At 40.9% G+C, this 27,351-nt stretch overlaps 1 protein-coding gene across 1 annotated transcript in view; it reads right to left on the reverse strand.

The window, feature by feature from the left end:
* The window catches only part of LOC139285598 (calcium-binding protein 8-like), a 45,959-nt gene extending 20,460 nt beyond the window's left edge, over positions 1 to 25,499 (reverse strand). Inside the window, exons 1-4 of the mRNA XM_070906188.1 lie at positions 25,297 to 25,499; positions 18,622 to 18,743; positions 9,351 to 9,494; positions 5,469 to 5,581 (exon numbers count right to left, since the gene is read on the reverse strand). Coding sequence (XP_070762289.1) covers positions 5,469 to 5,581; positions 9,351 to 9,494; positions 18,622 to 18,743; positions 25,297 to 25,499 — 582 coding nt within the window. The remainder of the gene's footprint in view (positions 1 to 5,468; positions 5,582 to 9,350; positions 9,495 to 18,621; positions 18,744 to 25,296) is intronic.
* Between the last annotated feature and the right edge of the window lie 1,852 nt (positions 25,500 to 27,351).

Genomic DNA, 27,351 nt, shown 5'->3' on the forward strand with positions numbered 1-27,351 from the left:
TATTCTATTCTAATCTAATCTAATCTAGTGTTAAGAGCCACACTCCACAGGAGGAGAGGATATCAAAATGAAAGCAGAGGGGATACTCAAGTGTCTCTGTAATTCTCATTACACACCATACACTTAAAGTTGTCAGACTGATAAACAATGAAGAGCCTGCTTTGATATTCTTGGATTTACCACAAGTGGGGCAAAAACCTCAGAGGAAAGGCCATATGACGTAAATCAAAAGGGCTTATCATGAACAGTGGACATTTTAGGATCTTCAGTTGTCAGGCTCGGTTGTACTTTAAGGGGAACTCCACTGATTTTGCACATCAAAGTCTGTTTCCAGGTCTTGGGGAGTACTACTGCATATGTGAAAAAAGCTGTAAAAGCCTTTTGTGGCTCCAGAGGGAGCTGCGTGAAATCTGATAAATTACCTAAAGTGATATCAGTTGAAAATAAAATCTGGGGGTGTGGAGTTACCAGACCTCTGGAGCCTGCTCCTCATCTCTGCTAGAGGGGCGAGCGACTCGAGGCTACATTAACGGCTACTAGCATAACAGACCTAAATCTCCAACTGAACTCGTGGCTGTTGCATTGTGGGTAATGTAAGCACCAGGTTTTGACAAAGAATGTGTGGAATAAAAAAGATGATAGCTCTGGTTCTGCTCATGGATGCAGTATAAGAGCTGGATTGCAGGCCCGAAGTACCTGTGAATCAGAATAACGACCACTTTCTTCACGAGTTACTCCTGATTAACTCTGAACCAATCACAAAGAGTAGTGACTAAGTATGAAGTAATGAGTTAATCAGGAACGGCTCATGAAGAAAGTCGCTATTTCAATTCAGACAGATATGAAGTTATCATCACCTAATAATTCATTAATACAGTCTGTTCTCTAGTAACGCTTCATCAACTACTATATAATCATTGATTTGGAGTTACTTAGGAACTACTCATTAATTATTCATGAATTATCACATCGTTCCTGATTCTTTCCTCACACCTTAGTAACTACTCACATTTGTGTGTGCTGTGTGTTGTACCAAATTTCACAACGATATTCTCCACCAAAAACTGCTCGCATGGGTTATAACAAATTCAGGAATATTACCATCAGCTTCTCTGGGTTCATTACGCCAAAAGTCAAATCTAACTGGTGCAGTGTTTCGCAGCATACTGCAGTGCACTGAATGAGCATCCACTATTGATTTTGGAACACTGTGTTCCAGACAACCTCCTCAAAATATTTTCTATTTGAGTCCCTGCCGTACAAATGATGTTCAACTTTGAAGAAAAGCTAAGAAGAGAGAGCAATAACATAATGATCTTTGTACCTGAAAGAGGGAGAAAAGTCAAATGTTGCGTGTTTCTAGAATAATAACACATAATAAGTACCAACATCACCATCAACCCAGTTCAACTCACTCTGTCCTCCACAAGTGAAATCATGTGATCAATCTCAAGCAGACAGAGATGGCACACACTGTGTTTGACAAGTTATGACTTGTGACTTTTGACAAGTAATGGCTTATGAGTTTTCACAAGTTATGAATTATGACAGCACACAGTATGATCTGCATTTCCTCCAGTCTCATTCAGAGCTGCTGTGTACCTCACTGTGCTCAGGTCAGGTCGGCATGAATCACCATCGCAATGATGAGTCACAATCGTGCTCAGGGATCAATTAGTACAACCTAGGTAACACTGACCTGTAATTAAAAGCACAGAAGAACCTTGATCTTCATTGAAACTAAATGGCCGAAGTTACCAGTGTAGGTTCATCTATGTAATCGATGCTTCTTCTAGAGATGAACTATGACAAAAGGTTTTATACATGTCTTTATGAAAGTCCAATGCTGTGTTTATTATTTATGAAGCTGTTTGCTAATCATGCGGCTGATGATTAGCAAAACAGAGGAAAATAAAATGTTTGCAGTTGTTCAATTACAAGCTCATAATTATCCAGACGGGATAATTAGATACATTAACAAACTGTTCAAGAGCAGATACGAGTGAGTAGGAAGGTGAGTGTGTGACAGCGAGTGAATCATTATCCCATCACTCCAGCTGGTGAGGATGTGACACTTTGCCTGACATTAGTGGAATGAGAAAATCTCTCAGCTAAGACACTGAGCGGCTCTCGTGGTTCAAGGAGACGGAACCAGAACATAATGTCAGCTTCGTACGAGTTAGACGGGGTCTGCTTGTGTCACACCCTGCTGACTGAATCCTGCTCCGCTCTGATGGAGACAAACTCTGACAACTTCGGCTGGGGAAAATAAATACTTAATCGTAAAATCCTACAAAATGCCAGATGGAGGAAAATGTAATATGTGAAACAGTGTCAAATGCTTTGATAACTGTGGATTTTAATAAGGGTTACACAAAACCCCTCCAGCTAAAGGCTTTCAGCGTTGCGTCGTCGTTGTGTGCTTGTCATGATTAATGTTTTATACAAAAGGATGGATTTCCAACTGACACAGATTTTTCTGTAAGGAGGGATGATCAGTCATAAAGCTGGTTTGTGGATTTATTAAACGGCTTCAAGCTTTTTGTTCGTACTCCTTAGTGTCTGCTTGGCTTTCTGTTCTGAAACTGAAGAAAAGCAACAATTACTGCTTGCTAACAACTCTATGCACTTTGCCGACTGGGTCAGTCTTCAAAATGAGGTTATTGAGTTCTTATTCTTCACAGGCAGATCATTAAAAGGAGGCGTGCTAAATGAATGTACTGCAGTAAAGCTCAAGAAAGATAAGATTTAAATGTTGATATTGACTCTTACTTTATTAAAAGTTAAGCAAGCCATTTGAGTATTATATTAATGTAGTGTTCTCGTAAAAATACTGCAACAAAGTCAGAGACTGCTTTATTTAGAGTGGCCTGTTTTTTGTGTAGTATTGAAGGTTATCATAGACGCAAAGCTGTTGACAAATATAAAGACTGAACTGAACTGGTTCATTACATCCAATGAGTCCCACAGGGTTCCTACCAAGTTCACAAGGTCAATAATATATAACACTTGATTAATCATAATAAACATAAACCAGCTTGTAAATCCCTCTCTCCCTCAGTGACTACATTTCATGTTAATAAAACACTGAATAGTGCAGGTTTAAATAACAAAACCAAAGAGCAATTCATTAGATTTCAGGCCTTTCACGTTTAGCGCAATAAGGAAATTCATTTCTGCAGCACTGTATATTCTGTTACATATTAATGACATATTATGCATACTCTCTTATATCCTGTTGTTAGTTGGCACAAAGGAAAAGCAGTTTTTATAAGCATGCAAGATTTGACGACTGGGAGTCCGGTGTGGTTTCTGAATTTTGATGAGTGGGACATAATGAGCCAGCAGCATGAGTTGTCCTGGCTGATGGTTTATTCAGTGTTTGCTGAACTGTTGGGTGGGCTTTTGAACAGATAGTGTTATTTTTCCTCATGTATACTTGCATTGCTAAGATAATTTCCATTCTTCTATTGTCACACAAAAGTTGCACTGCATGTTCTGTTCTGCTGAGCCAACGTAATGTTTTCTTAGACTGTTTTGTACAGAAGTCAGGCTGGTTTTAAGAGGACGGGACAATTGTATGGTAGCCTCCCACCAGGATGTGAAGTCAAAACGCTGCATCTATTCCACCAGTCCAAAGCTTAGAAACACTTGAAAACTTACTTCACAACAGGTATTCAAGCAGGATGACAGAACAACACTATGAATATGTAGAAAGAGGCTGAGTCATACACCACAGTCCTTTAACAAACTAAACTAAGCACAGAACGGTAATACCTCAAGCAAGTAATCATCTGTGAGGCATGTGGAGAAATAATCATGATAAATCAAAGTTTGGGTACATTTTTTTCCTCTGAATGTACTCCACACATCAGATGAGGTGTTTGCTGGCTTCTAGGCATGAATTCATCAGACAAGAAATGTGGGTTTGTGAGTGTAGAAGTAACAAACCCCAACCACCCGCTCTCCTGCACAAGGCAAGGTCATTGCAGCAGCCAAAAGGGGCTGGCAGCACAATCGCCCAGTCTGCACTCATACCTCCAAAGACTCGTGTCCCCGCTGTGTAAACCACAAGCACCTGCCCCAGAGAAGAAGCCCAGGTCAAGCCGATGATTACATCAAGAGGACGGGCTTGCCAAGTGTCACTATGAGTGCCAAATGTCCGGTTCCTTCCCTCACACCTGCTCGATTTGTCATCATTCCCATTCATGCTCTCTCACTTTCTATTGTCTGCACATTCATCACTCTCTGTCTCACTCACTCAAAGTCAGTCTATTTCACTGCCATACTGACATTTACTCTGTCGTTTGTTTCTTATGTCACCGATTCCTTTGTCACTCTCTGCAGATTCTCAAACCCCTTTAGGGTGTCCAGAGGCACATCTGTCAGGGTCACAGATTGCCATCATCAGTCACAATATCACTCAGAGGACACCAGACGCTGTACATTGAGCTTTGCTTTGCACCGTCCTTCAGGAGAGCACAGAAACGGTGCGAGTAATGGAAACTGAGTAACAGTACAGTAAAGCTTTAATGTGATTTATAGATCGCGTTAGTATAGAGCTTATGAGAAGATCGACATGTGAAGTTGTTTTTGTGCCTTAAACTGCATGAATCGCAAAAGTAATGGATGACAAAGCTTTGCCACATCTGGCATATATCCAGTGTCGGGTATTTTGAGGAAACAGCAGGATTTTAATACAAGCTAATGTTACAAATATAATAATCAGAATTAATGCATCTGTGCTATTAACCTGTGCAGAAGTCACAGGAATCCCATGTTGCTTTTTTATGCTAATGTTACTTGTTTAAGTTACGGGAGGCTTCTGTACTTTTAACACACACACACACACACACACACACACACACACACACACACACACACACACACACACAGGTAATTTCTCACTACCTGTAGAGCTAACTTTGTGTAGTCTGTGTTAGTGTTATCACTGCTACTAGCTGCTGTTTTTCACTGGAATATGTATGATGTTAGTTAGCCGGAGCTGAAATATGTCTATTAAAGGTGGGATCTGGAAAAAATAAAACGTTTTGGAGATACAAGGAAGAGTGTTACATACAAATTCATCTCTAAACAGTAACTTTACTAATTCCCAACAAGTTGCCTTATTTCTAAATACTGAAAATGTCTACAATTAAGCTACCATGACTGTGTGTTTTCCACCCCCTGCTGCACACGCATCCATATTTGTTTGCAAATGGGAAACCCATCTATACTCCAGTCTTTAAGTAGAGATTCTTTCTCAGTCAGTTATTCTATTTCAGGTGTGTGTGGTCCCTACCATTTTTACATCTGGTGCAGGATGCTGAGTTTGCTTGAAGTGAACCCCTGCTCTGCTTTGCAGTGATTATCTTTCAACTGAGACGTATGGCATCCGTTTTTTCATATGCAATTCATGACTCAGCAGAGTTAACAGAACAGATGTGTTTAAGGCAATAAAGTTTTACCTGCCAGAAGATGGTATCTATTGTGCTGCCCAGGAAGCCTTCTCTCGTTTCAGATGACAGGAGTTTGGGTCCAAGGATCGTCATGAACTCATTGAAGTCAACCTGTCCATCACCTGACACACAAAAGAGGACAGATTATTGATAGCTGATGATGTACTGATATTGGCATTGTTTGACAGTTGACAGTTGAGACCAAACCCATGACATAAACATCCCCAATGGTGAACTCATCCCAACTCCATCTGATAATCTGATGAATGCCACAGTTTCTTGTGTCTTGGTGTGGATCTGAGTGTTAGTCCAGCTCTCATCTTTACCATCCAATACAGTGGAAATGATTCAGACCCCATGAACACAGTCTTGTTGGTCTTCCTTCATCAGAGTGAATGACAAATTCAGATTTCTGGCCTGAATAACTATGGCTGATGTGCCCTTGAGCAATGCAGTCAGTAGCTAACAGCCTGCTGCTTAGTGTGTATAATTGCATGAAAGCGAAGCTGGGTGCTGAGGGAAAAGGAGGACATAGCAATGAACTTTTCCTGGATGAAATAGGTGTATAGCACAGACATAAAGTTATTCATTATTGTTATTTAAGTTATTTGTAGAAAGTTATTACACCTTATGTTTGGGCTTAAAGGGAAACATGGATGTTGTTTGTGTCTTTGTTGTTAGAATCTAAAGCCAGCATGCTTCAAATCACACAGTTCAATACACCGTATACTACTGAGACAAGAGATAGTTAAAAACAATGAGACTAGCTCTATAATACTGGATATGAAGCAGATCAAAGTTTACAGCTACTGTATCACTCACAACATGGAGTTCCTGCTGCGCACATTGATTCCAGCAGTACTGTAGTTGTTGAAGCTACTGCGAAAACAAATCATCAAAACTCCGCAGACAGCAAACCACTTCAAACAGATCACAGAATCATATTGACATGGTTGAATATCCTTGAATATTTTCTCTTTGAATGGAAAGTTTTCATAAGCCAACTGAGGTTTCTTTATCTGCCCTGCAGAGTTCATCAGGTTTTATTATCTGTATGTTGAGATAAAACCAAACTGACACTGAAAGCTCTTGCTGTTCATTATAGGCCAAGGAAATTGTGATAAAATAGAACTAGTTAAGAGATTAGATCTTTAGGTTTTAAAATTATGGGGTGGACATACAACTCTTTAACATAATTGAATTCAAAGCTATGATCAGTGAAATCAAAAGTGAGGGGCCTGTGTGGTGCCCAAAATATTTATTGCAATTTTATTCTCATCGCTTTACCTCCAGATTTCTTCGTTGTTACTTCATGTCATATAGTACATAAAAAGTCCAACTAAAAAACACAAACATAATATTGTGGAATATTTTCAGGTTCACCCTAACACATCATGGTGGCATGCCGGCTCTCATTTCGATGTTTCTGCAGTTTGTGATAGCTCAACATTATGCACAAAGTCACTGAGTCACTTTCTGTGTCTGCTTTTCACCAGTCTCTTCCTGTATTATTACGCCACAACCAAGCATCCCATTTCAGCTCGCCTGCTCCCTTCAGTTAAAGACAAACAAGATTACAGACAATAGGGGAAACAAAATGTTGCTCTCTGTTGGTATTGAGTTAATATATGCCTACACAGATCCGAACTTGAGAGTCAAACTTAGAAAGAGATGGCATCAAGGTCATGAACACCAGAAGAAAAAGAAAGTGCGTGATCTATACTGAAAAAAAAATGCTGTCATCTGGAACAAAGACGAGTGGTCACACCTCTCTCCATGAAGGGCATACAGAGCTCAGTGACAATCACATGGATTGGTTCAACAGCAGAGATGAGCGGAGCAGATAACCTATCAGTATCTTCTAGATATCAGCTGGACTTGGCCGCTGGGCTAGGAATCGATGGCTGTGAGAGGGGATTCAATCCTCACAGCTGCCCATTTGACCGAGATACAATCACTATCATCGGTTCTCATTCATCTGCTAATGCCCCTCCTCTCCTCCATTCTCCATCCTCGTCCCTTTGATCACGGGCTCTTTGTCATTGTGTCAACGCGCATGCATATGAGAAGATCAGTTCACAAAGTGCTCTGTGAATAACCAGAAAACAGGCCAGATTTTTCACACTTCATATTTGTCAGTATGAAGACCTGTTCTCACATTGTTCTCGAACAAATTTCTTCCAATCAGTGTGTGCGGGAACTGGTTATAGCCCCCTGTGTTTCTATGTGGATGTAAGCGAGTAGACAATGAATGAATGAATGAATGAATGAATTAATGAGTTAGGGCTACATCTAACAAATTATTCCATTAATCTTACAATTCAAGTATTGATTTGATTGATTCATCATTTAATCTATTAGTAACGTGGGAAAATAGTGAAAAGGATCTTAAATGTCAATTTTGCTGCAGTTGAGTTATGTAGTATTCATTTCTGGTATCTTATGGCAAATTAAACTGTCATTAAAGCCTTTATGTTAGAAGTTTTATTTGATTATATCTTTCAAGCTGCTCAACAGGCATAGCTTTTTGTTTGTGCACTCTGTGTTGTGCATATATATTATGATATTATATATGATATTATACTGTCTTAATCAAATAGACGTTTGGCTAATGAATGAACATAAAGACACAACCCTTGCTAGGCAGCCAGCCGGTCCTCAGATTCAATAATGCCTAAATAAAGAAAACCCTCAGTATTTTGCTAATGACATCAATCAATACCAACAAGTTGACCTGGGTCATTTAGTGGGAAACAGGCTTTCCAAGCAACACCTCCAACGATCTTCTTCAATACCCAGAGGAAGAAAGAACAGTGAGAACCAAGTTAATAAATAAATAAAGAGCATTACACTTCACAGACTTCCTGAGACAAAAGCTGCTGTGACCTTCGTCAGCTCCGAAAGTAGCCTCATCTGCTTCTTCAAGTCGCAACAGACAATGCAACAAGACCCGGCCCTGAGGCACAAAAGCAGCGACGGTCTCCTGAGATTCTCAAGCGGATGAGTCAGAAGAGGAATAAAGGCAGTCTAACTTCTTAAACTTTAATATTCAGCCTTGAACATTTACAGTATTTCTCTCTCTGTCGTGAAACTGAAAAGCACTTATCAAAGGCTGTGATAGCAGCATGAAGAATTTGAATATTTTCCCAGTGATCAGACATTTGCATATTGCATTTTCCCATCCCGCCTTATACAGTTCAAAGAGTCTATCCTTTATAAAATGTCAATCACGGTTAATGCAGACAGCTTTGCCTGACTGGCTCTTCACAAATGCCGTCTACAAGAAGAGGGATTGCTTGTGTTTTCTTGCTGATGAGAGTGTTCTCTCCAAGGACAAAAGGTTAAAGGGTCACAGGTGAGGATGATGCTGCAGAAATAAACCTCATGCATGCATTTCCACACAGATCCAGCTGCTGCAGTGAATGCATTGAGACAGTTTGGTTCTATTTGCACAACCAATATGGAAACCCACTTTGATCTACAATTACTATCCCAATGCCATGTGTGAACACATTTTATTAATCTCACATATTTCTTGATATGGGTTGTTCTCTCCAGGGTGTCAGTTTCACTTTGGTGCTTTCATGTGTCCAGTGGAAGTGGTGAGTGGTTGAGACTGAAATGAGTACACACTCATGGAATGCATGAATTAATGTTTTATGCATGACACAGAGGAACATGTCATTTGTGCATCTGAACAGGCAAGAGTACACTGAAAACATTTACTATAACCATACACCTCATAGTGTTTACAGTTTTATGATGGAGAAACAGTGTTTTTTTACACATAAGTGGAGGAACCCAATTTGCATCGCACAGTACATTTTTACACCTCTGTGTGTGTGTGTGTGTGTGTGTGTGTGTGTGCTTGTGTGCTTTTATGTGACTCACCGTCCATGTCTAGTCTCTGCATGATGATGGCCAGCTCCACCTCACTGGGCATGTAGCCCAGAGAGCGCATGGCCATACCCAGCTCCTGTTTAGAAATGAACCCGTTTCCGTCACGATCCAGCACCTTAAACGCCTCCCGGATCTCTGCCAAGACAAACAGGAAATCGACTCAGCATCTATAAACAAAGCCCATCTCTCCTGCTTCCAAGTTGCACAAACACAAACACTTATTCATGTTCGTTTACATAACTGTGTGTATTAGTCTGCCAGATACGTGCATTATTTCTTCACACTGTCCTGTATTTTTGGGATTCCTTTCTTTGGCAGTGATACATTTCTCACGACTTTGAATTCATCTTGCATCTAATGAAGTCAGTTGGCATTTCACCCTTACTCCTCGTTCATCATCATTCGCACACCTCTCTCTACCTCCTTCCATCTGCCTCTTCCTGTCTGACCCAGCTTTGGGCTGTGCGTTAAGCAATTGGTCTCGCACCACTGCCTCAAGTTAACAAGATCAATTCCACCCATTGATTCATTTTCTCCACCTGCTGTCACAGCCGCTGTCCTCTCTGCTCGTTTGCGGGATTTCATATTCTCTAATGTAACCCTTCAGTGTGTTCCTTTATTCTCTTTGTCTTTTGTTTCCTCCTTCATGCTTTACATTTGTTATTTTTAATCTTTCAATTAGTTCATCATCCAAAGTGACATTAAAGAATTAGTATGTTAGAGGGGTGGAGTTTGCTTGGCTGTTGCCAGGGTGAAACCTGTGACCTTCAGGATACTAGACTTTACCTTCAACCACTAAAAGTACTGTAGAATATCACTCTCCTCCATACATAACCATCCCTGCTCTGTACAGTACACACACCAACAGGCGTCAAGAAATCTTCTCACCTCTTATTGATGTTGCATCACGTCTGTATACATGGTTTAGTCATCACAGAGAAAAATGACTGCTTGACTGATCACCATGTGGTCTTATAAAACAGCTTTGTTTTATCTACAAGGCAACAAGTTCACTTTGTACATGAAAAAAAAACAAGTCAAGTCAATTTTATTTAGAGCCCAAAGTCATGCATTTGCCTCAGAGAGACGTAACAAGGCAAGGATTGTAAAACAGTCAGAACCCTTTTGAAACAAACTATTCCTATCCTTAATCATCTTGTGACCCCTCAGATTTATCTTATAACCCGTCGGGGTCTGATCTGCACTGCAGTCATACCTTTACTTGATGAAATGTCTTTGGCTGCAGTGTGGTGCAAAAAAAGACACCTCTGTGGTTTTCCAATTTTCACTTTTCTAGTGACCAATACTCATGAGAAATACTGCAACTACATGAAAGCTGAAGAGCAGAAATGAACATAATAAAACACCTTGTAGCCCTACAGAAAATATCAATTTCTGTTGAGTCTCACAGAAATGTTGAATCAACTCAGTGGTCAGTTTTGACACTACAACGCAGAGTAGCAGAAGGACGAGTTTTTGTGACCGCTGTACCTCTTTGCCACTACTGTTTTCCAGTGTTTGGAATATGTCATTATGCTTTTTGAGCCTATGTCCTGCTCACAACATTACATAGTTTTACTGTTTTGGTGACCCATGCACCAGCAATTCAAGAACAGAAAACTATAAACCACATTTACAAAAAGGAAACACACGGAACATTTATTTGAAATCAATTATCAAAAAGGTGTTTCGTGAGTTTTCAGGCAAAATAAGTCACATCATGTAGCAGGAAGAAAATCTCAAATCATGATGCCAATGTCCCCATTTTGTTTATCACCACACGCGTGCATGCACACGGGTGATGCGATACACAGCCCTACCAAGGTGCATGTACAAAAGTTTTTTAAAAAACAGAAGAAGGAAATGCACTCAACGGGTTTGTTAGACCTCAAGGATACACACAATGCATTTTGGTGAGTAACACTGGATGTAAACATAACTTGTTTACAAGAGAACTCAAAAGGGCCCCTTTAACATTAATATCAGGTGTTTTATTTAGTCCACCACCCCTGTAATTAACTTTAAGATGAAATAAGCCCATTTATACGTTCTTGAAATCAGCATGATAGCAGTATTTTACATTGATGTCTTGAGTTTGTTGTTTTAACGGCAGTGCATACCCTACATGTTGTGCTGCTGAAGCTACATTTTACTAAACTGACTCACTCTCACAGCAGAGACAAAAAAGCCTCACTTGTACACAGTTGAGTCAGCAGCTGGTTCACTGGCTGCTCAACATGTGATCGAGTCGTCAGTGGAAGGAGTCAGCACGGCTTCACTGTGCTTTAATAAATGCATATTTCATAAGTGTGCCTACAGACAGGAGAGGGTGTATGGCAAGAAAAGAGAAAGAGACTGACAGGCATCTGGTGTTTTTAAATAGAGGTGGAATGTCACTTCTCTGAGGAACACTATGACTGCATGACATGCATGAGCACACGGTTGATCACTGAATAATTCGAGACTGGAATGTGGAATAGATGGTTTAACTCCATCCTTCCCAGGAAACCACAGAGGCAGAGTTTGAGTCTTTCAAGGGACATACAAACTAACTATGTAACAATATGCAATGATTTACACATATTAAATCGCTTTTGTGCAAACTGCATGCAACGTCACCTAAAAAATGAGACCCTCCCCGACTTTCTCTGCTGCCTATAACAGCCTGTGGACTGATTCCTATGTAAAGGACTCGGGACGGTTTTCCAAAGGAGGTGACGTTACGCGCCCTCCTGAGTGCTTAGCTTCTCTTCAGCTCCATGTTCAGCTGGACAAACACGCTCTAACAGCATTTGCTGATTGCCTGAATCAAGAAATAGCCAAACTGAACCAAAAACCAGTCATTAAGAAATGAGCCCATCAATCACCTTATTATCTGCTGCACTGCTGCCATTCTGAACCAGTCTGCTGGCAAATGATTTGGAACAAGAAAACATAAATGGAGCGTAAATTATGAATTGCCTCATGAAATTGAGAACAGTGTTTTGACCGTGTTGAGTGGGTACAGCAGATAATAAGAGGTCACAGTCTCTGACCTGGATCATAACAGCATGCTACTACTTCCCCAAACAGCTGGTCCTGAGCAAATAAAGCACCATCATCATTTGTAACAATACAAAGCCTTGTTTTACAGATAATATCTTCTAGGATGCTAAAAACAAACACACATCATAGGCATACAGATTCTTTTCCCAGCATTAAGATGAGCGTCTCATGAATAAATCTATCAGTGATTCAGGCCTTTGTTGAGTACTTTCCTGTGTCTAGAGCATGTTGAAACAGAATAACGACATGGAGACTAGGTTTATATATTCAAATGACTCAGTCCATGTCATGCACAAATGCTCCTATCCATCAAGACTCATGGCACATGGGGAATATTGAACTGCTTCTCAACTCAAAATCTGACATTTGGCACAGAAATATTTCTACCACAATGACAGAAGTAACAAAAGATGTCACAGCAAACTCCAACTTAGATGGAACAGAATCCTAAAGTGGTAGAGTTTGTTAATTTTGTATGTAAATGCTGCCTTGCAGTGTTAAATGTTTATGAGGGCATCTGTGTATTGTGAGTGTGTCCATGACAGCGTACGGGTAAATGATTGATGCCATTTTACTTGCATTATGTAATCTGCTCACTATCACATTCTACTTGACCTTTTGAATACGGCTGATGCTTGGCGTCGACAGAGCTGGCACATGTGCTAGAGTTGTCACCAGAACTTTGACTTAAGTAGCACAATTGTAACATAACTGGAAGGAAAAAAAGAAAACGCAATCACATCATAAATGTCCAGCATGCTAAGGTGCACCCAATTATCTGGAATTCATCATACTACATTTGTCACCTCGGATATTTTGTTTTCAATAACACCATGTCACTGCAATGTCCCAGCTTTATAACCACCCACAGACATTTCTTTTTGTAGCATATATCAAATAACGCAGTGATTTTCAATATTGATTAATCTGACAATTATTTTACAATTAATCAATTAATTGTTTTGCCAATAAAAAAAAATATATATATATATTTCCCAAATCCGGCATCTTAAATGTTTTCCTTTATCCAACCAACAGTAAAAAAAACCCAAAGGTATTCAACTTACGATGAAATATGAATTTGGGATGTATACACATACAGAATGATTTTTTATTTATTTAGATCTCTGGCTTATACTGTGTCACACCTGAAAACAAATGTCTTCCATATTTGGAATCTGTATTATCAGTGACTTTAGGTGCTGTGGGGTCCCAGTGGGACTGAGGAGAGGGAAACACAGTCAGCACCCTGGACAGCTCCCCAAACCTCTGCTAAGACAAGCTGTCTGTTGCAGGTTAGTGCGATTCTGTCTGAAGTGTGGAAGACAGAGATTCTACATAGCTCGAGCACAAAAACTGGAAAGTGGGAACTGCTGTTTATATGCCCATGGAGTTGGAAACAAGGTGCCTAATTGCTGTTGCCCGTCAGCCTCCCTGTTTCTCCTCTCTCCTCCAAGCAAAGCTCAGCGCTGGTGGGCTGAGCAGACACAAACCTCCCCGCAGGCTTACTGCGGTCTGGTCCAGCTCAGCATGCTTAGTGGAGGAAGAGCCTGAGTGCAGACTAGGAAGAATTTCTTCCGCTGGCCTTTCACTAAACCTTTAATAAAATAGCATATTTTATTTTTACTGTAAAGCCTGTCTCCAAGACTTCTTTATTGTGAAGTCCGCCTGTAATTCACCCTGGACTACCACTGTGGATACAGATTCAGCTCAACATGTGGCGGAGTGTCTGCAAGTAGACCCTGTTGAATATTATGCTGACTGCTGCAGTCCGCTGTTAGAGCCAGACTCCAGCTTTCACTATGGAACCATTATTACTCTGACTATCCCAGTATACTATATACTATACAGTACACCCTCTGCATCTGAATTACACTTCTGCTGCACAACATATTTGGTGAAAATAGTGGAGTTGGTTCTCAATCATAAAGCTCCCTGAACTTGCAGTCATGTCCTGCTGTTTCCCAAAGCTGAATAAATTGAAATTCTGGCTAATGTCTACTCAGGCTGGCCTGAGGTCACAGAAAAAAATGCACAAATGTAACCAAAGGTCTCATGCAGCTCTTGGCCGGGTGTAAAGCTCCAACATGACTGAGAAAGCACAATATACACGAGGAAGAGCGCCCCTACAGCATGACGCCAAACTGAACAAACAAGAATTACATGTTATTCACTAACCTCTGTATGTCCATCATTGTCATGCACAATGTGTTAACCACATTTCAATCTCTTTATCAACAGTTATTTATAGGCTGAGGCTTTCAAGTAAAGATTGTGTAGAATTTAGTAAAACTTTAATTCATCTTAATTGTCTCATGAAATGTGACATTACAGTAAGTCCAATTTGTTCTTTTGTTCTTTCAGGAGCTTATGGAGGAGCATATGATGGAGAGTTTTCCCTGCAAGAATGTAAGAACGGACCAGAGAGCACACCGAGTATAAAGGTGATTCTTGAAACCTGTAGTTTATCCTTGCATTCGGTCAGGAGCGGGCGACGCCTTGCCTTCACCATACTGTAACTGAATTTAAATACATTTGTTAATAAATAAGAGAAAAACTGCCTGCTCTTAAATTAACAAGAAATGACGTACAAACTGCTCTCAGAGGGCACAAAGGATGCACTCGTGTCATGAAGCAAGGGCAGTGCATCTCAGGAGCAGAGAGGTTGTATGGCATGGAATCAACAACGTTACACATTTAGTGGCCATCATTCATTACTTTCAGAGGGAATGGGGGATGTTGTCGCTGAGTGCTAATGAAGAGGCACTAGTTTAACTCTAATCGCCTTTTAGATGTAAATGCTCAAAATCTTCAAAGCCAGTCTTCAGTTGAGTGACAGCGGAGCTCCAGGACTTTTGACTGGATCACAGATCAGAATCTCGGATCTGCAGTCAGGCATGGCAGGAAGTGTGTTCCTGTTCACACATATTGAATGAAATCTCTAAGATCAATGGAACACCTTATGAAGTCTGTTTCAAAGAATTAAATACGAACCCTGCATCCTACAACTGATAGATAAAAGATCCTGTACTGGTTTAAAGTTTGTGCATAGCACATTTAACTCTCCTTCCTGCTGTAATGACAGTCAACGCTACGGGCTCCACGTGGAGCGAAAACACAGGTCAGGAAATGTTTGTGTTTCTTTTTTAGTGTTGCAAAGAATAATTGCCTCAGTGGCTCAATTGGTAAATGATGATGACATATTTGTCAATCTTGTTTCGTTGATTTTAACTTCAAACTTCACAACAAGTAAAATTAGGGCCACAATTTTGCAAGTGAAGCTCACATTACAAAGTTGCCCCTCTTTGCTCTAGAGTTGCTGGACAATAACTGCCAGCTGCAAATGAATACTGAAATAAATACACTTATATTGTTGTCAAATCTTAAGGTAGTAGTAGTAGTAAGAAAGACTTGAGGGCCAGTTGTTCTCTTTATAAATCCCCACATGCAACAGCAGCTTCTCCTGAGAGATGAGACACCAGTTGACTGATTCCACACCCCCCGCCGTGTGACAGCTCGGCCCGCTGCTGCAAGCTTTTTAATGGCCCAGTAAATTGCCTCTTTAAATATTGTGAAGCAGAAGTGTTGAATGTGCAGAATGTAAAGGCTGCGTAAGCTGCACCGGGGAAAAGGAATCGATGGGAGACATACAGGAGTTGCTAATGACACTTGACAGACAGGTAAGGCTGTTTCTAATGGTGTAAACCTTGTATGAAAACCTTGTTCTGTATGTCCATGCATTGTCCGCTTCAAAGAAATATAATCACCCGTACCTGCAAGGCAAGGCTGTTTTTACTTGGTGTTTAGTCCATATATTTACAGATTTATCATATGTGTTTGGTAAGCATGCCATACATTGTTATTTTCTACAACGACACTATTTATAACAGGATATCCACGTGGAAATTGTTTGGTGTTTTATATGTGCAAAGGTTTTCAAAACGCATGCAAAGATCTGTATGATTGGATAGAAGAGGATGTCAGTGTTCCAGGTATATAACAACCACATTGAAGGGACAAGCCTTTCCACTGTCAAAGAATTCTGACTTTGAGGATGTTAATATGAGATGAATATGTTTCCAGTTTTGGTGCACTACTGGAACATATTCACATAAGTACAATAATTGCCATGCTTTGTGCGACTACTGTTTGCACTGCAACTGATTACATTTCTAATTGGATAATTATAAAGGCAAGATCTTAAGTTAATACGGAGAATCTTTTGATATGAACATTTATCCTCTGAGAGATCTGAGATCAGCAGAATGTGGATGTGTGATATCTGTGCACTCTGGTTTGACTGATTTATGACACTGAGAAAAATGATGCAATTTTTCATAGGTAAAGTGCCTTGCTGACAAACACTTCCATAACTGTTTGGGCATGAATGACTAATTTCTCCCTCTCAGATCTCAGATAATTAAAGACTGTCTAAACATCCAAGCTGGTGACCTTCTACAGTAGATGATACCACCACTCAACCAACATGTGGTGTATAGTAAATACTGATACAGTAATTATAGTGCTGACAGGCTACAATTTGTCAGTTTCACAGTGTTTAGTTGACCTCATTAGGACCCTCTAACCACAAGCCTTTTCTTAATCACCAAACAACATGAAAACCGTTGAAAAAGGAATGACAAATTCATGCGCTGCAAATATCTCCATGCATATTAAAACTCAACCCTGACAGAGTATCTGGCTATTACCGAGTGCTGTGCAGCCAATTTTCCAGGCGGCAGCTTAATGTTGCATCAATGGATTAATATTTTGGAGGTCTGGGGGAGTCTAGTTTATTTGCTGCCTGTGAGGCTGACGCTGCTGACTCTGGCCGACTGTAATTGATCAGGTTTGTGTTGTACAGGCCCAGGTGATTACTCTCAGACAGACTCCAAAACAAAGGGTTCATAAACACAGCCTCAGCTACAGCCAGAGAGAGAAGCTAGCAAATGTGAAGTCTCCTGTTGAGATAAGCTACGTAGAGAATAATGCATTACAATGCTTTGTTGGCTCAGAAGAGGAGGATGCTGCCGGTTTTGTAGCGCTGTATTGTCTTTCAAAGCATTCTTTGACTGACTATAAAACTGACTGGGGCGGCTTGGATCATCATCTGTCCTTTAAAACAAAACCTGTCACAAGCCTGTTTACTGGTAGCCCTCCATCAAACCACATCATTTGTGGATCTCTTAACCTCCTAAGACCTGGCATCCACATGCGTGGACATCACATTTTGGGTTAGTATACCATAATACTTAATTCTGCTTATATGGAAATTCAAAATTGTCCCCGTATGCAGAACCACATCATGTCAACAGATGATGCTTAATTTTTATACTTATCAGGTCCCAATAAGCCCAAATAGCAAAGAGAAATCAAGATAGAGCTTGGGTCTTAGGAGGTTAAGTAACTGGAAATGTTTTCCATATGGGTTTGGGATTCCGCAGTGTGTACAGGCTTGTTGCCCAAAATAGTCATATTTACGCAGAGCCTCCCACTGTGTGACCGTCTGATGCGCCTTAGAAATCACATGACTGCCTGCGTTTCCCCTGTTGTCCTCTGGTTCATTCCCTTTGTTTACACTTTATTTTTTTGTACAGTCAAAGACCTTCTAAATCCTCAGCATCTTTGTTGCTTTTCCATTGCAGCCAATGTTGTTCTTCAACTTCTGGCAACAGTTTCCCATAGCTTTGGTTCTGCAGCCCCCTCAAGCTGGCATGAAGCGTAACTAAACACAAAGCTGCAGTGACTTCTTCCTCATTTGTATGCAGCACTATATTCCAGGTGCAAGTATTCTAGTCACATTTTGTTGTCTTTTTCGCACTATAGAGCTGACCTTATCTTACCTCTTAATAATAATAAATTAACTGAAAATGATCAAAACAGACTGAAGCAGGCTTTGGCTGCCGATGAAAACACAACGCACATGTGTTGTTACTACTGTGTGTCAATACTACTTTTTTGTTCCAAAAGAGACACTGCGTTTAGATTATGCTACTAAATGAATGCACGATCTTGAAACAAATTCATCAAGTACCTCATACAGGTTACAGTAACAACACACAGAAGGTGTTCAAATAAAATCTGCTCATCTTCATTGGTAGTAAAATGTTGCCAGTGATTATGGGGGTAAAAGGCAGGCAGCAGCAGCCAAATCACTTTAAATGGACATTAAGCATAAGACAGGACTGCAGCCAGACAGTTTACTGTGAAGCCTTACCATGAAGCTCCTCCACGGAGATGCTGGCCAGCACGTCACTGTCGCTGTCTGACAGCGAGCGGCTCAGGTAGTTCCCCTTGTAGAGCAGGCCTGCCGTCACATGGTGGAACGGCATCTTCTCCCTGAGACAGCAGAAGGAAACAGCGGTGAAGGAAAGGGAGGAGCTGAGGAGAATTACCTCTTGGTTTTAAGTTTAATTCTGAACACAAACACCAATCAAAAGCTCCACACATTACACAGGTTCCTAAACAAGGTTTAACAGCAGGGGGAACTCGCAGCATCACTGTACATGAATGTTATCAGCCACTTACCAAGAATAAAGTTGTGCGAACTGTGAGGTGCATAAATCCTCTTTTCTTTCATGTTGTTTTTAAGTCAAGTAAAAAACAACATGAAATGTGAACCCATAATCAGCTATAGGGAGCTGGTTTACCCATTTGTGATGTTGGGGAAGCTAAAACAAATTAACGTCCAAGGGGCACAGCATAAACGAGATCCATAAATGAAGCAGAACTCATTCGCTAAATGGGAAGTCACACAGTGAGGGAGACTCATAACAAGAGGTAAATGTAGTGAATGTGTGTGGGTGTGTGAGAGTTTGTGTGTGTGTGTACTGTATGTGCAAATGTGACTGAGGCAATTAATTATTCAATAAATCGAAGCCCAAGGGCACAGGAGGAAAATAAGAGCACATAGAGCAGAGAGATTTGGGCGACTACTTCCTTCTCTCTAATTGGATTTTGTCTCGATGAGCACTTGGAGGAGACGCTTCTGAGACAGAATGAGGAGTCCAAAATGGGCTGAGACATTATACAGAGAGAGCAGGGCAGAAAACTGAACTGCTCTGAAGCATTGGGCTCCTCAATGTGTGTGTCTCTTTCATCAGCTGAACTTCACATCATATTTTTGCAGAGTCAAGTAAGCCTCACGATTACAAGAGCTTTGATAGAACAAACTCAACATTTAAGATGCATCTAAAAAGGGAAACACACTCTTTGGAAAACCAAAGAACAAGTTAAATGTGCAGCAGTTCAGCTCTTTGGGTTTTCAGCAGCATCCACACTAATAAACTGTTAAAGTTCTATGAGTGTTATCCTCAGCGTGACACATGCAGGCTGCTGTTCCAGGTCACTAACCAAATTAACAAATATGTGACTGAATCTAATTCTTCAGCTTGTAATATAATGTTGCTAGTGTCCAGCGCATACCGATGCTCATGTTTCCCTGATTGGAGCTGCCAGCAATCCGTTACCTCACAAACTGAAAACTGGTCCCTGCATCTTTCTTGTTTGTCAGTTTAATAAGCATGCATATCAAGACATTTGCAACCTACGCCGAAAGCTTTTTTATGACCAGCTTTTCGTCGCACGTAATGCCAGGAATTTTCATTTCCTAATTCATCAATTATTCAGTCATCTCTCAGCTGTCATGATGAATATTACAATCATCGCTCTTGTCCGTTCTTTCCATATTATCGTTACGAGCCAACCCATATACTGTCAGCTGACGCAGGTGTATACCATCCTGGGTTTTTGCGATGCTGCGGCCAACGTGAAGAAACACTGATCAGAATGATTTACCATGCAGGGACAGAATTTACATACATTTCACTACAGTCAATTCTTCAGGAGCCTTCAGTATTACATAACTGGTTTTGAAACTGGGAATCTTTTGAAGAGAAAAAGACTGGGGGAATAAATGATGTGCTCTGCGTGTGCACTCTATGAGCATGGAGGGAGATTGTGGCTTCCATTGGAAGTCTTCTCACGTTTCTGACACTTTGGCTCTGCATTCTTAAGTAATTTGCTTATCCAGCTCAAAGCTCACACTAACCAGCACTGAGCAGAGGACAGACATGCATGTTAGCAGCAAAGACCAGAAAGTTGTTGTTGAACGACACAGAGAAGAGTCGAAAAAGTCCTGTAGGAAGTTCGAAGGCTGGACTCGAAATCAGAGGGGGAAACGTTCCAAAGTATTTCCAGTACTTTAGTAATATTTCTTTTTAATATGATAATAATAATGTAACATTTTACATTTCAATGCATTTATTTGATGGTTGCAGTTTCTAGTTCCTTTACAGATAGTGGGGTTTTGTACAATTTCCCCCCGGGGATCAATAAAGTATTTCTGATTCTGATTCTGCAAAATGACCTTCATAAAATATGATGCATTGTTGGAGTTTAAACATCAGCAACAATTGGAGTATTCAGAATAGGGCTGAAAGAATTCATTGAATTAACCAACATTTAGTCAGTCAATTGGCAGAAAAATGACTCAGTATGTTTGTTAACTAATCATTTAAGAAGTTGAGAAAACAATGTCAACACGAGGTTTAAATTTAGTAGCTGTTCTGTTCTAAATGGACCTTGTTTTCCCAACTGAGAGTGAACTTTGAAACGACATAATATAAATATTCATCAAACCAAAAGACTTTCTGCTTTTCTCTGTTTAAGACCAACCACCACATCTTTGTTTTCCTGATTTCCTGTTTTTGTCCGACCAACATGGTGGTTGGTCGGACAAAAACAGGAAATCAGGAAAACAAAGATGTAGACGCGTCTAAGAGGACAGGAGAAACGATTTTACAGTAATATTTTACGATAATATATCACAAGGAAATTATGTTTATTAATGCAGTAGCTGAGCTGTGAGATAATGTGCTGAAACAGTAAAACACTTGATCTCCAACCTCTTAGGAAGACAGTGTTGCACAGAGCTGTTCACAGCCTTCAGCATATCATCACACTTGATTAAATTGATCAAGGTCTCAGCAGAACAAGCTAATTTGCCCTTCAGGAGCAAGGCAACATACAGTAATCACTTAAATCAGGAAGTAATCACCGCAGGCCCAACCAAGACCTCTTCTAGTTTTTCCTCATCAAATCACTATTCCCTGTATGCAGTGATATATCAGTTCAGTAGAAAAAGAGGCGAGGATTCTGGGTTATAATGGTCAGATTGATTGGCTGATTAAAATGAGCCATAGAAATGACTTTAAATCACTGGATGGTACTTCAGTATTTTCCTGAGCAAACTGCTTTGACCAAATCTGCATCCCCAACTGTTTGAAGATACACACAGATGCTTTCCCCCCCTTACAACAACTGTAAAACTGTAACACAACGGCAAAAGAATTATTATTTCAATACCACTGATTAGTTATTTGATTGATCGATTGTGTATTCTATAAAATACCATTAAATGGTGAAATAAATTTTCCCAGAGTCCAAACTCTGAATGGAACTCAATTTACCCAATGTATAATGATGTAAAACCGAGAAATCCCTCATTTAAGCCCATCCACAAATTAATGAATTAAGTAATTGTTTCAGTTTTACTCATTACCTTTAAGTAGACTCTAGAGAAAGTATCTTCTGTGTGAAGTGTGGAGGCCTAAAAAGGGTAAATTGTTTTAGTCAAGTCATTGCATCTAGACTTACAAGAACAACACAAAGTGTAAAATCATATGACACGAAAAGTAGAATAAACCTGCCCTCATTTTATGGGATAGTAACTCAAATTTTACATCATGTTGAGGCCATTAGCTAATGCTGTTATCCAAAGTCAGTCGGGATTCAGTGTGTGGCTCAAGGACACGCTGAATTGACAGGACACACGGTTGTTGATGGCTGCACTAGCTGTGATTGGACCTGTGGCATTGAATCACAGGGACAACCTGACACTCTGCTGTTTCTTGTGCTCCAGAATTAAGCCAGAATATGTTTCCACACTATAGTCAACCCGTCACCAATCTATTTATTTCTTAAAGCTGAGTCACTAGACTCAGATAAAGGTCAGAATTCACATAAACCAACGGAAATACGGAAAATACAGTTTTCTTCAAGAATTCTTCCAATTTTCCTGCATTTCCCCCCAAAATACTACATATAATAAGTTCCACCCGAGTAAAAGGTAACAGGTGTGTACAAGATTCACAGGTCAAAGAGTAACGGAAGAAAAGGTTCTGCACGCTATCAGTCAAACTTTCCAACTACAGCAATATTTTTACATAGAGACCTGCTTCAGATGATGTGATTACCTGATAAAAGTCTCCTGATAAAAATGCTGTAAGATCGGTAGGCAGCACCCAGAAGCTCATCTTTCTTTTTCTTTTTTTTATTTGACGGATTCTAGTGATTAAAGTCCCAAAAATGATGATACATTGCTGGATTTCCTGATGATGTTTAAATTGTGATGATGATGTACAATCAGTACAGTACAGGAAAAAAAAAACATGAATTATGTTACTGTGGTGTGAATGCACAGTACATGTCAATGTCTTGTTTTAAAAGACATCTTCAATTCTATCTTCTGTTAGAAATTACTGTTTTCTCAAACGTACCATACATTTGAGAAAAATAAAAAGCATTCACAGCATATATATCATACATCTTGTTTTCTTTTTTTAAGTGTGTTTCCAGTCGCCCACAATATTTCAATTGTGCCTGACAGTAGACAAACTATTACTGCATCATTACAGTCCTTTTAAGTCTTTCCAGTGCTGTTAAGACTGGGTCATGGCAGAACTGAACCCAATTACAGCAGAGACATAAATAAAACCACCTCCACTTAAGTTGTGTGCATGCCTTACTGGGAATGTACTACCTGTACTGACACTTCAAGGATAAGACAAAGATGACATGACTAATCAAAACACTTTGACCCTGGAGGAAGAAGCAGTAAGCCGCAATTAAGCTGTTGCCATTAAAATGCTGCTTGTCCTCAAAGAACTGGCGGGAGGGCATGATGAACTCAATCCCCTTCGCAAACTTGTTGTGTCCAGCAACTGGACATCATAGATTAATGTCACACTGTATCGTACAACATGGACGTGTGGTTAAGGAATCAGGATCAGGACACTGAGAAACAGAAAGGCATCAATTCTAATACTGAAAAATGCTCTGAGAATCCAAATTGTCTTCAAATCGCCAAAACAATTATATTCAATTTACAATGATACCAAAAACAAGCAGATAATCCTCACATTTGAGAACCTGGAAAATGCTTGCTTGATAAATGACTTAAACAATGACTTGATTATCAACATTGTTGCCGCTTCAATGGAATAATTGCTTAATCGTCTTAGCACTACATTTCAAACATGGTACACTTCCTTATAAGGTTGCATTCATGTCATCAGTATGAAAATTGTCCAGAAACAGACAATCACTATAAGCCTGCTCTTGATATTTTCCACGTGATTTGGCCAATAGGCTGTGCAAGAATAATAATAAAACTAATTCGTAAACTGGATTTAATCTCGTCCTTTTGAAATACTGAGCAATAATCATTAGATGATTTTTGTCCAAGTAGATATAATGTAGCCTGACAGTAAACAGACTATTTGTACACACTGATCTTCTCCTCTATATTGAAACTTTGTAATATAACTACATGTCAGTCAGTCCTGCGAGTGCCAAACCTCCCTCTCTTTCTATAAGAAATGACTAGTCAGTCCATGGCCACACCAGAGCACCAGACCAGTCCTCAGTTCTGAGTCTTGACTCTTGGAGATAGAGCAACCTGATAAGAGCACACCTTTGTTCAAAGCTTTCTGCATGACAAGAAGGCAAGTTGGCAGTTTCTCACATCAGACCCTGCAGCACAACAGCAACGGGCCGATACTGAGGGGGACACCGGCACATTGTGTACCGGCAGCAGACCCCTGGCTACAAAATCAACTTTGTAAAGAGGACCATGACACAGTGACATCGTTATGAGGAGGTCTAAAAATCTATGTTGAGAAAATTACACCAGTGTAATACACCAGCTTATCAGCAGGATATAATTCCCCTTTAAAGGGACAAAGAAGACGCTATTTGCATAACACTGATGAACTGGCATTTCTTCACATCACAAGGAAAAATTGCTGAACTATAATACCAAAAGAAAGCTTTGCTTTAAGGGCGATCCAACACTGAATCACAAGAGGCAGATCGCACCTTCTGCACTGCTCTCCACTGGTTCAAATTTCTTTTGTTTCATGACAGCAAAAGAAAAGCACCTGCTATGACATCACAGATTGAGGCATGGCCACATTAGCAGACTCCTTAAAAAGAGAGAAATGCAGCAGCAAGTTTCCACTGTTGTTTTACTAGTTTTACCATTTTGCAACACAGCTAGAGAACACACAAACAGCCAGTTCAGAAAATGACAGCACTGTTAAAGTCCAGCTAGGAAGATTATTTTTGTAAAATCTATAAACTTTATATCAAGTCTGAAGTGAGGTATTCTGGTCACACTTGTCCATAAAGTCATAATTAAGATTAATTAGCAACTGCTTTTGACCATGATGACACCAAGTCATGCAACACAGACAGCAAAAACAAATGTGTGTCAAAAACTGTCCCTGTAATGTAAATAATAAGGCAAGAAATATTACTATGGATCAATAAGACATGCTTGAACCTTCTATAAGAGCAATTTATGGTTAAATGACTTTCCAGTGCTATGAACTATGCAGCAGAGGCACACAAGGTGCTTGAAAACACAGCCAACAGGGTGCAAAGGCAATTCATCAAACCATCACTGGAAAACAGGAGTCAAACGGTCTCCAAACTGAGAGAAGAGACGGGAGCGTCCCACAGAAGTGCCACCTCTCTGCACACATTACCAGCTGCTCCCTGCAGCTACAGAGTCTCTCTTTCTCTCCGTCTCTCCCATGCTGATTCTTACCCATACTGGTGGCTTTGACTGTACTCAGCAGGATACTGCAGCACAACAGGCTCCCTCGCCGGACTCTCCATCACGTCCACCGTCCCTTCCCTCGGATATGGGTTGCCTGGTAAGTCTCCGTTAACCTCAGAGTGTGTCCCCGGCGGCGGCATGCCGGTGGGCTTCACCGTCTGAGGATCGGGCTCTGTGACCTCCTCCTCCATCAGACTCTTAGATGCAGCGGTGCCTCCAGCAGCAGCGGCAGACTGCCTGTCCACAAACCACTGAGCCCGGCTGCCTCCACAGTTTGGGCTTGTCCCAGAACAGCGGCATCGGTTCCCAGAAACCCGTTGTTAATATTTGAGCAGTGAGAGCAGCAGGTACGACAGCTCCTCTCATGCTCCACTCCTTGGCTCCTCACTCCCTCCCTCCCTCCCTCCCTCTCTCCCTCTCTCTCTCTCTCTCTCTCTCTCCCCCTTTGCTCTCTCACTCCCTCTCCAGAGCAAACATTCCTCCACATGAGGAGGCAGAGTGGAGGGCTCATTAGTGAGTCCCAATGACAGACTCAGCCCTGCCTGCCTGCGGCTGTGCTCACAAAACACACAGGGAGAGGCTAGAGAGAGGGAGAGAGATATAGAGGCAAAAAGAAAGAGAGAGAGGCAGAGACTCTGAGACAGACAGAGAAAGGGTGAGACAGGATGTAAACACACAGACAGACAGACAAATAAGGAATGACAGACAAACAGGAGGTGACAAGAAAGAAAAAGACAGATTGACAGAGAGGGTGAAAGAACAGGAGACTGTTAGTGAGTGTGTGTGAGCAGGAAGAACAGACACACACACACACAGCCTTTATATCCCAGTGGATTATGCTTACAGTGCGCTCCGCAGGTCAACACAGGGATGCTGTGAAGGCACATCACACATCTCCGGGAGAGCGCGCCGTGCGTAACAGCGTGCGCCACCGTGTGGAGCCAGAGCGCGCGTTGGACGCTGCAGGAATGCAGGATGGTGGTGATGATGGTGGTGGTGGTGATGGTGGGTGGGGGGCGGCGGGGGGTCCACAGTGAGAGCTCTGCTGAGCCCCTTCACAGCTCCAGTACATCACATCGACCCCCAACACACACATACACACTTCCTGTGAGCTGTTCGTCATCAGTGTGACAGAACTTACATTCATGCAACAGCTCCCATCATCACCAACAGGCTTTAGTGTCGGTATTCTAATTCAAATGCATTCTGCTCAGACCGTGCGTTGTTTAAAATAGATGCACACGCTTTTGTTAGTCTCTGAAAGCAGCATGTCGTGTTGAGAGTCCTTTGTCCATCAACGGTCAGCGGTCAATAATGAATCTAAAAAACTTTATGAAACACGGATCAGTCGATTCTGTTACTGCAGTCTTTCACAAATCTCATTTGGCTACAAAAAAAGGGGGAAAGTTAAATATGAATTTGACTTATCTTACAGCCTATTTCTCACATAGGATTCACCACCTGCCCTGACATAAAGGAATGGAAATAACACATATATCAGCATCCTGGACACATTCTGGACATCCTCAGGTTCTGACTGATCCAGACTACAGGTGTGGACCTGCGGGCAGCACAGAAAAAACATCAATAGGCTGTAATAATAAGCTCCAGCCTACTAATTTTCCACTGAAGGTAATTTATTGTCCAATTTCCCCAACTTACCTCTGAGGGTGTGAAGTGTCTGTGATCAGTCAAATCCGTTTATCGACGCCCGCAGCAGGATCCAGTTTGGAGACTTGAGGTGGACTCCTCAATCAGCCGATCGATCGATCGATCCGGGTTGCTTGTTGTGTTATTAGAGAGTTATTCCTCTATTTGGATAATGCAGTGCAGCTCTTTCTTCCCATCGTAGAAAGATGAAAGGTCACACCTGTTGGTTCGGGTGTTTTTCTCTAATATAAGTCCAGCAGCACGCCGCGCGCATTCAATCGAGTTGCACTTTTCGCCAAACTCTCATCGGTGTTTTCATTTCTTCCCTCATTCCACGTCGTATCCGGTTATATTCACGGACGGTGAAGTCTAGTCAGGTCTGCAGACTCATAG

This window comes from Enoplosus armatus, chromosome 5 (genome assembly GCF_043641665.1).
Source record: "Enoplosus armatus isolate fEnoArm2 chromosome 5, fEnoArm2.hap1, whole genome shotgun sequence".
Lineage (NCBI taxonomy): Eukaryota > Metazoa > Chordata > Actinopteri > Centrarchiformes > Enoplosidae > Enoplosus > Enoplosus armatus.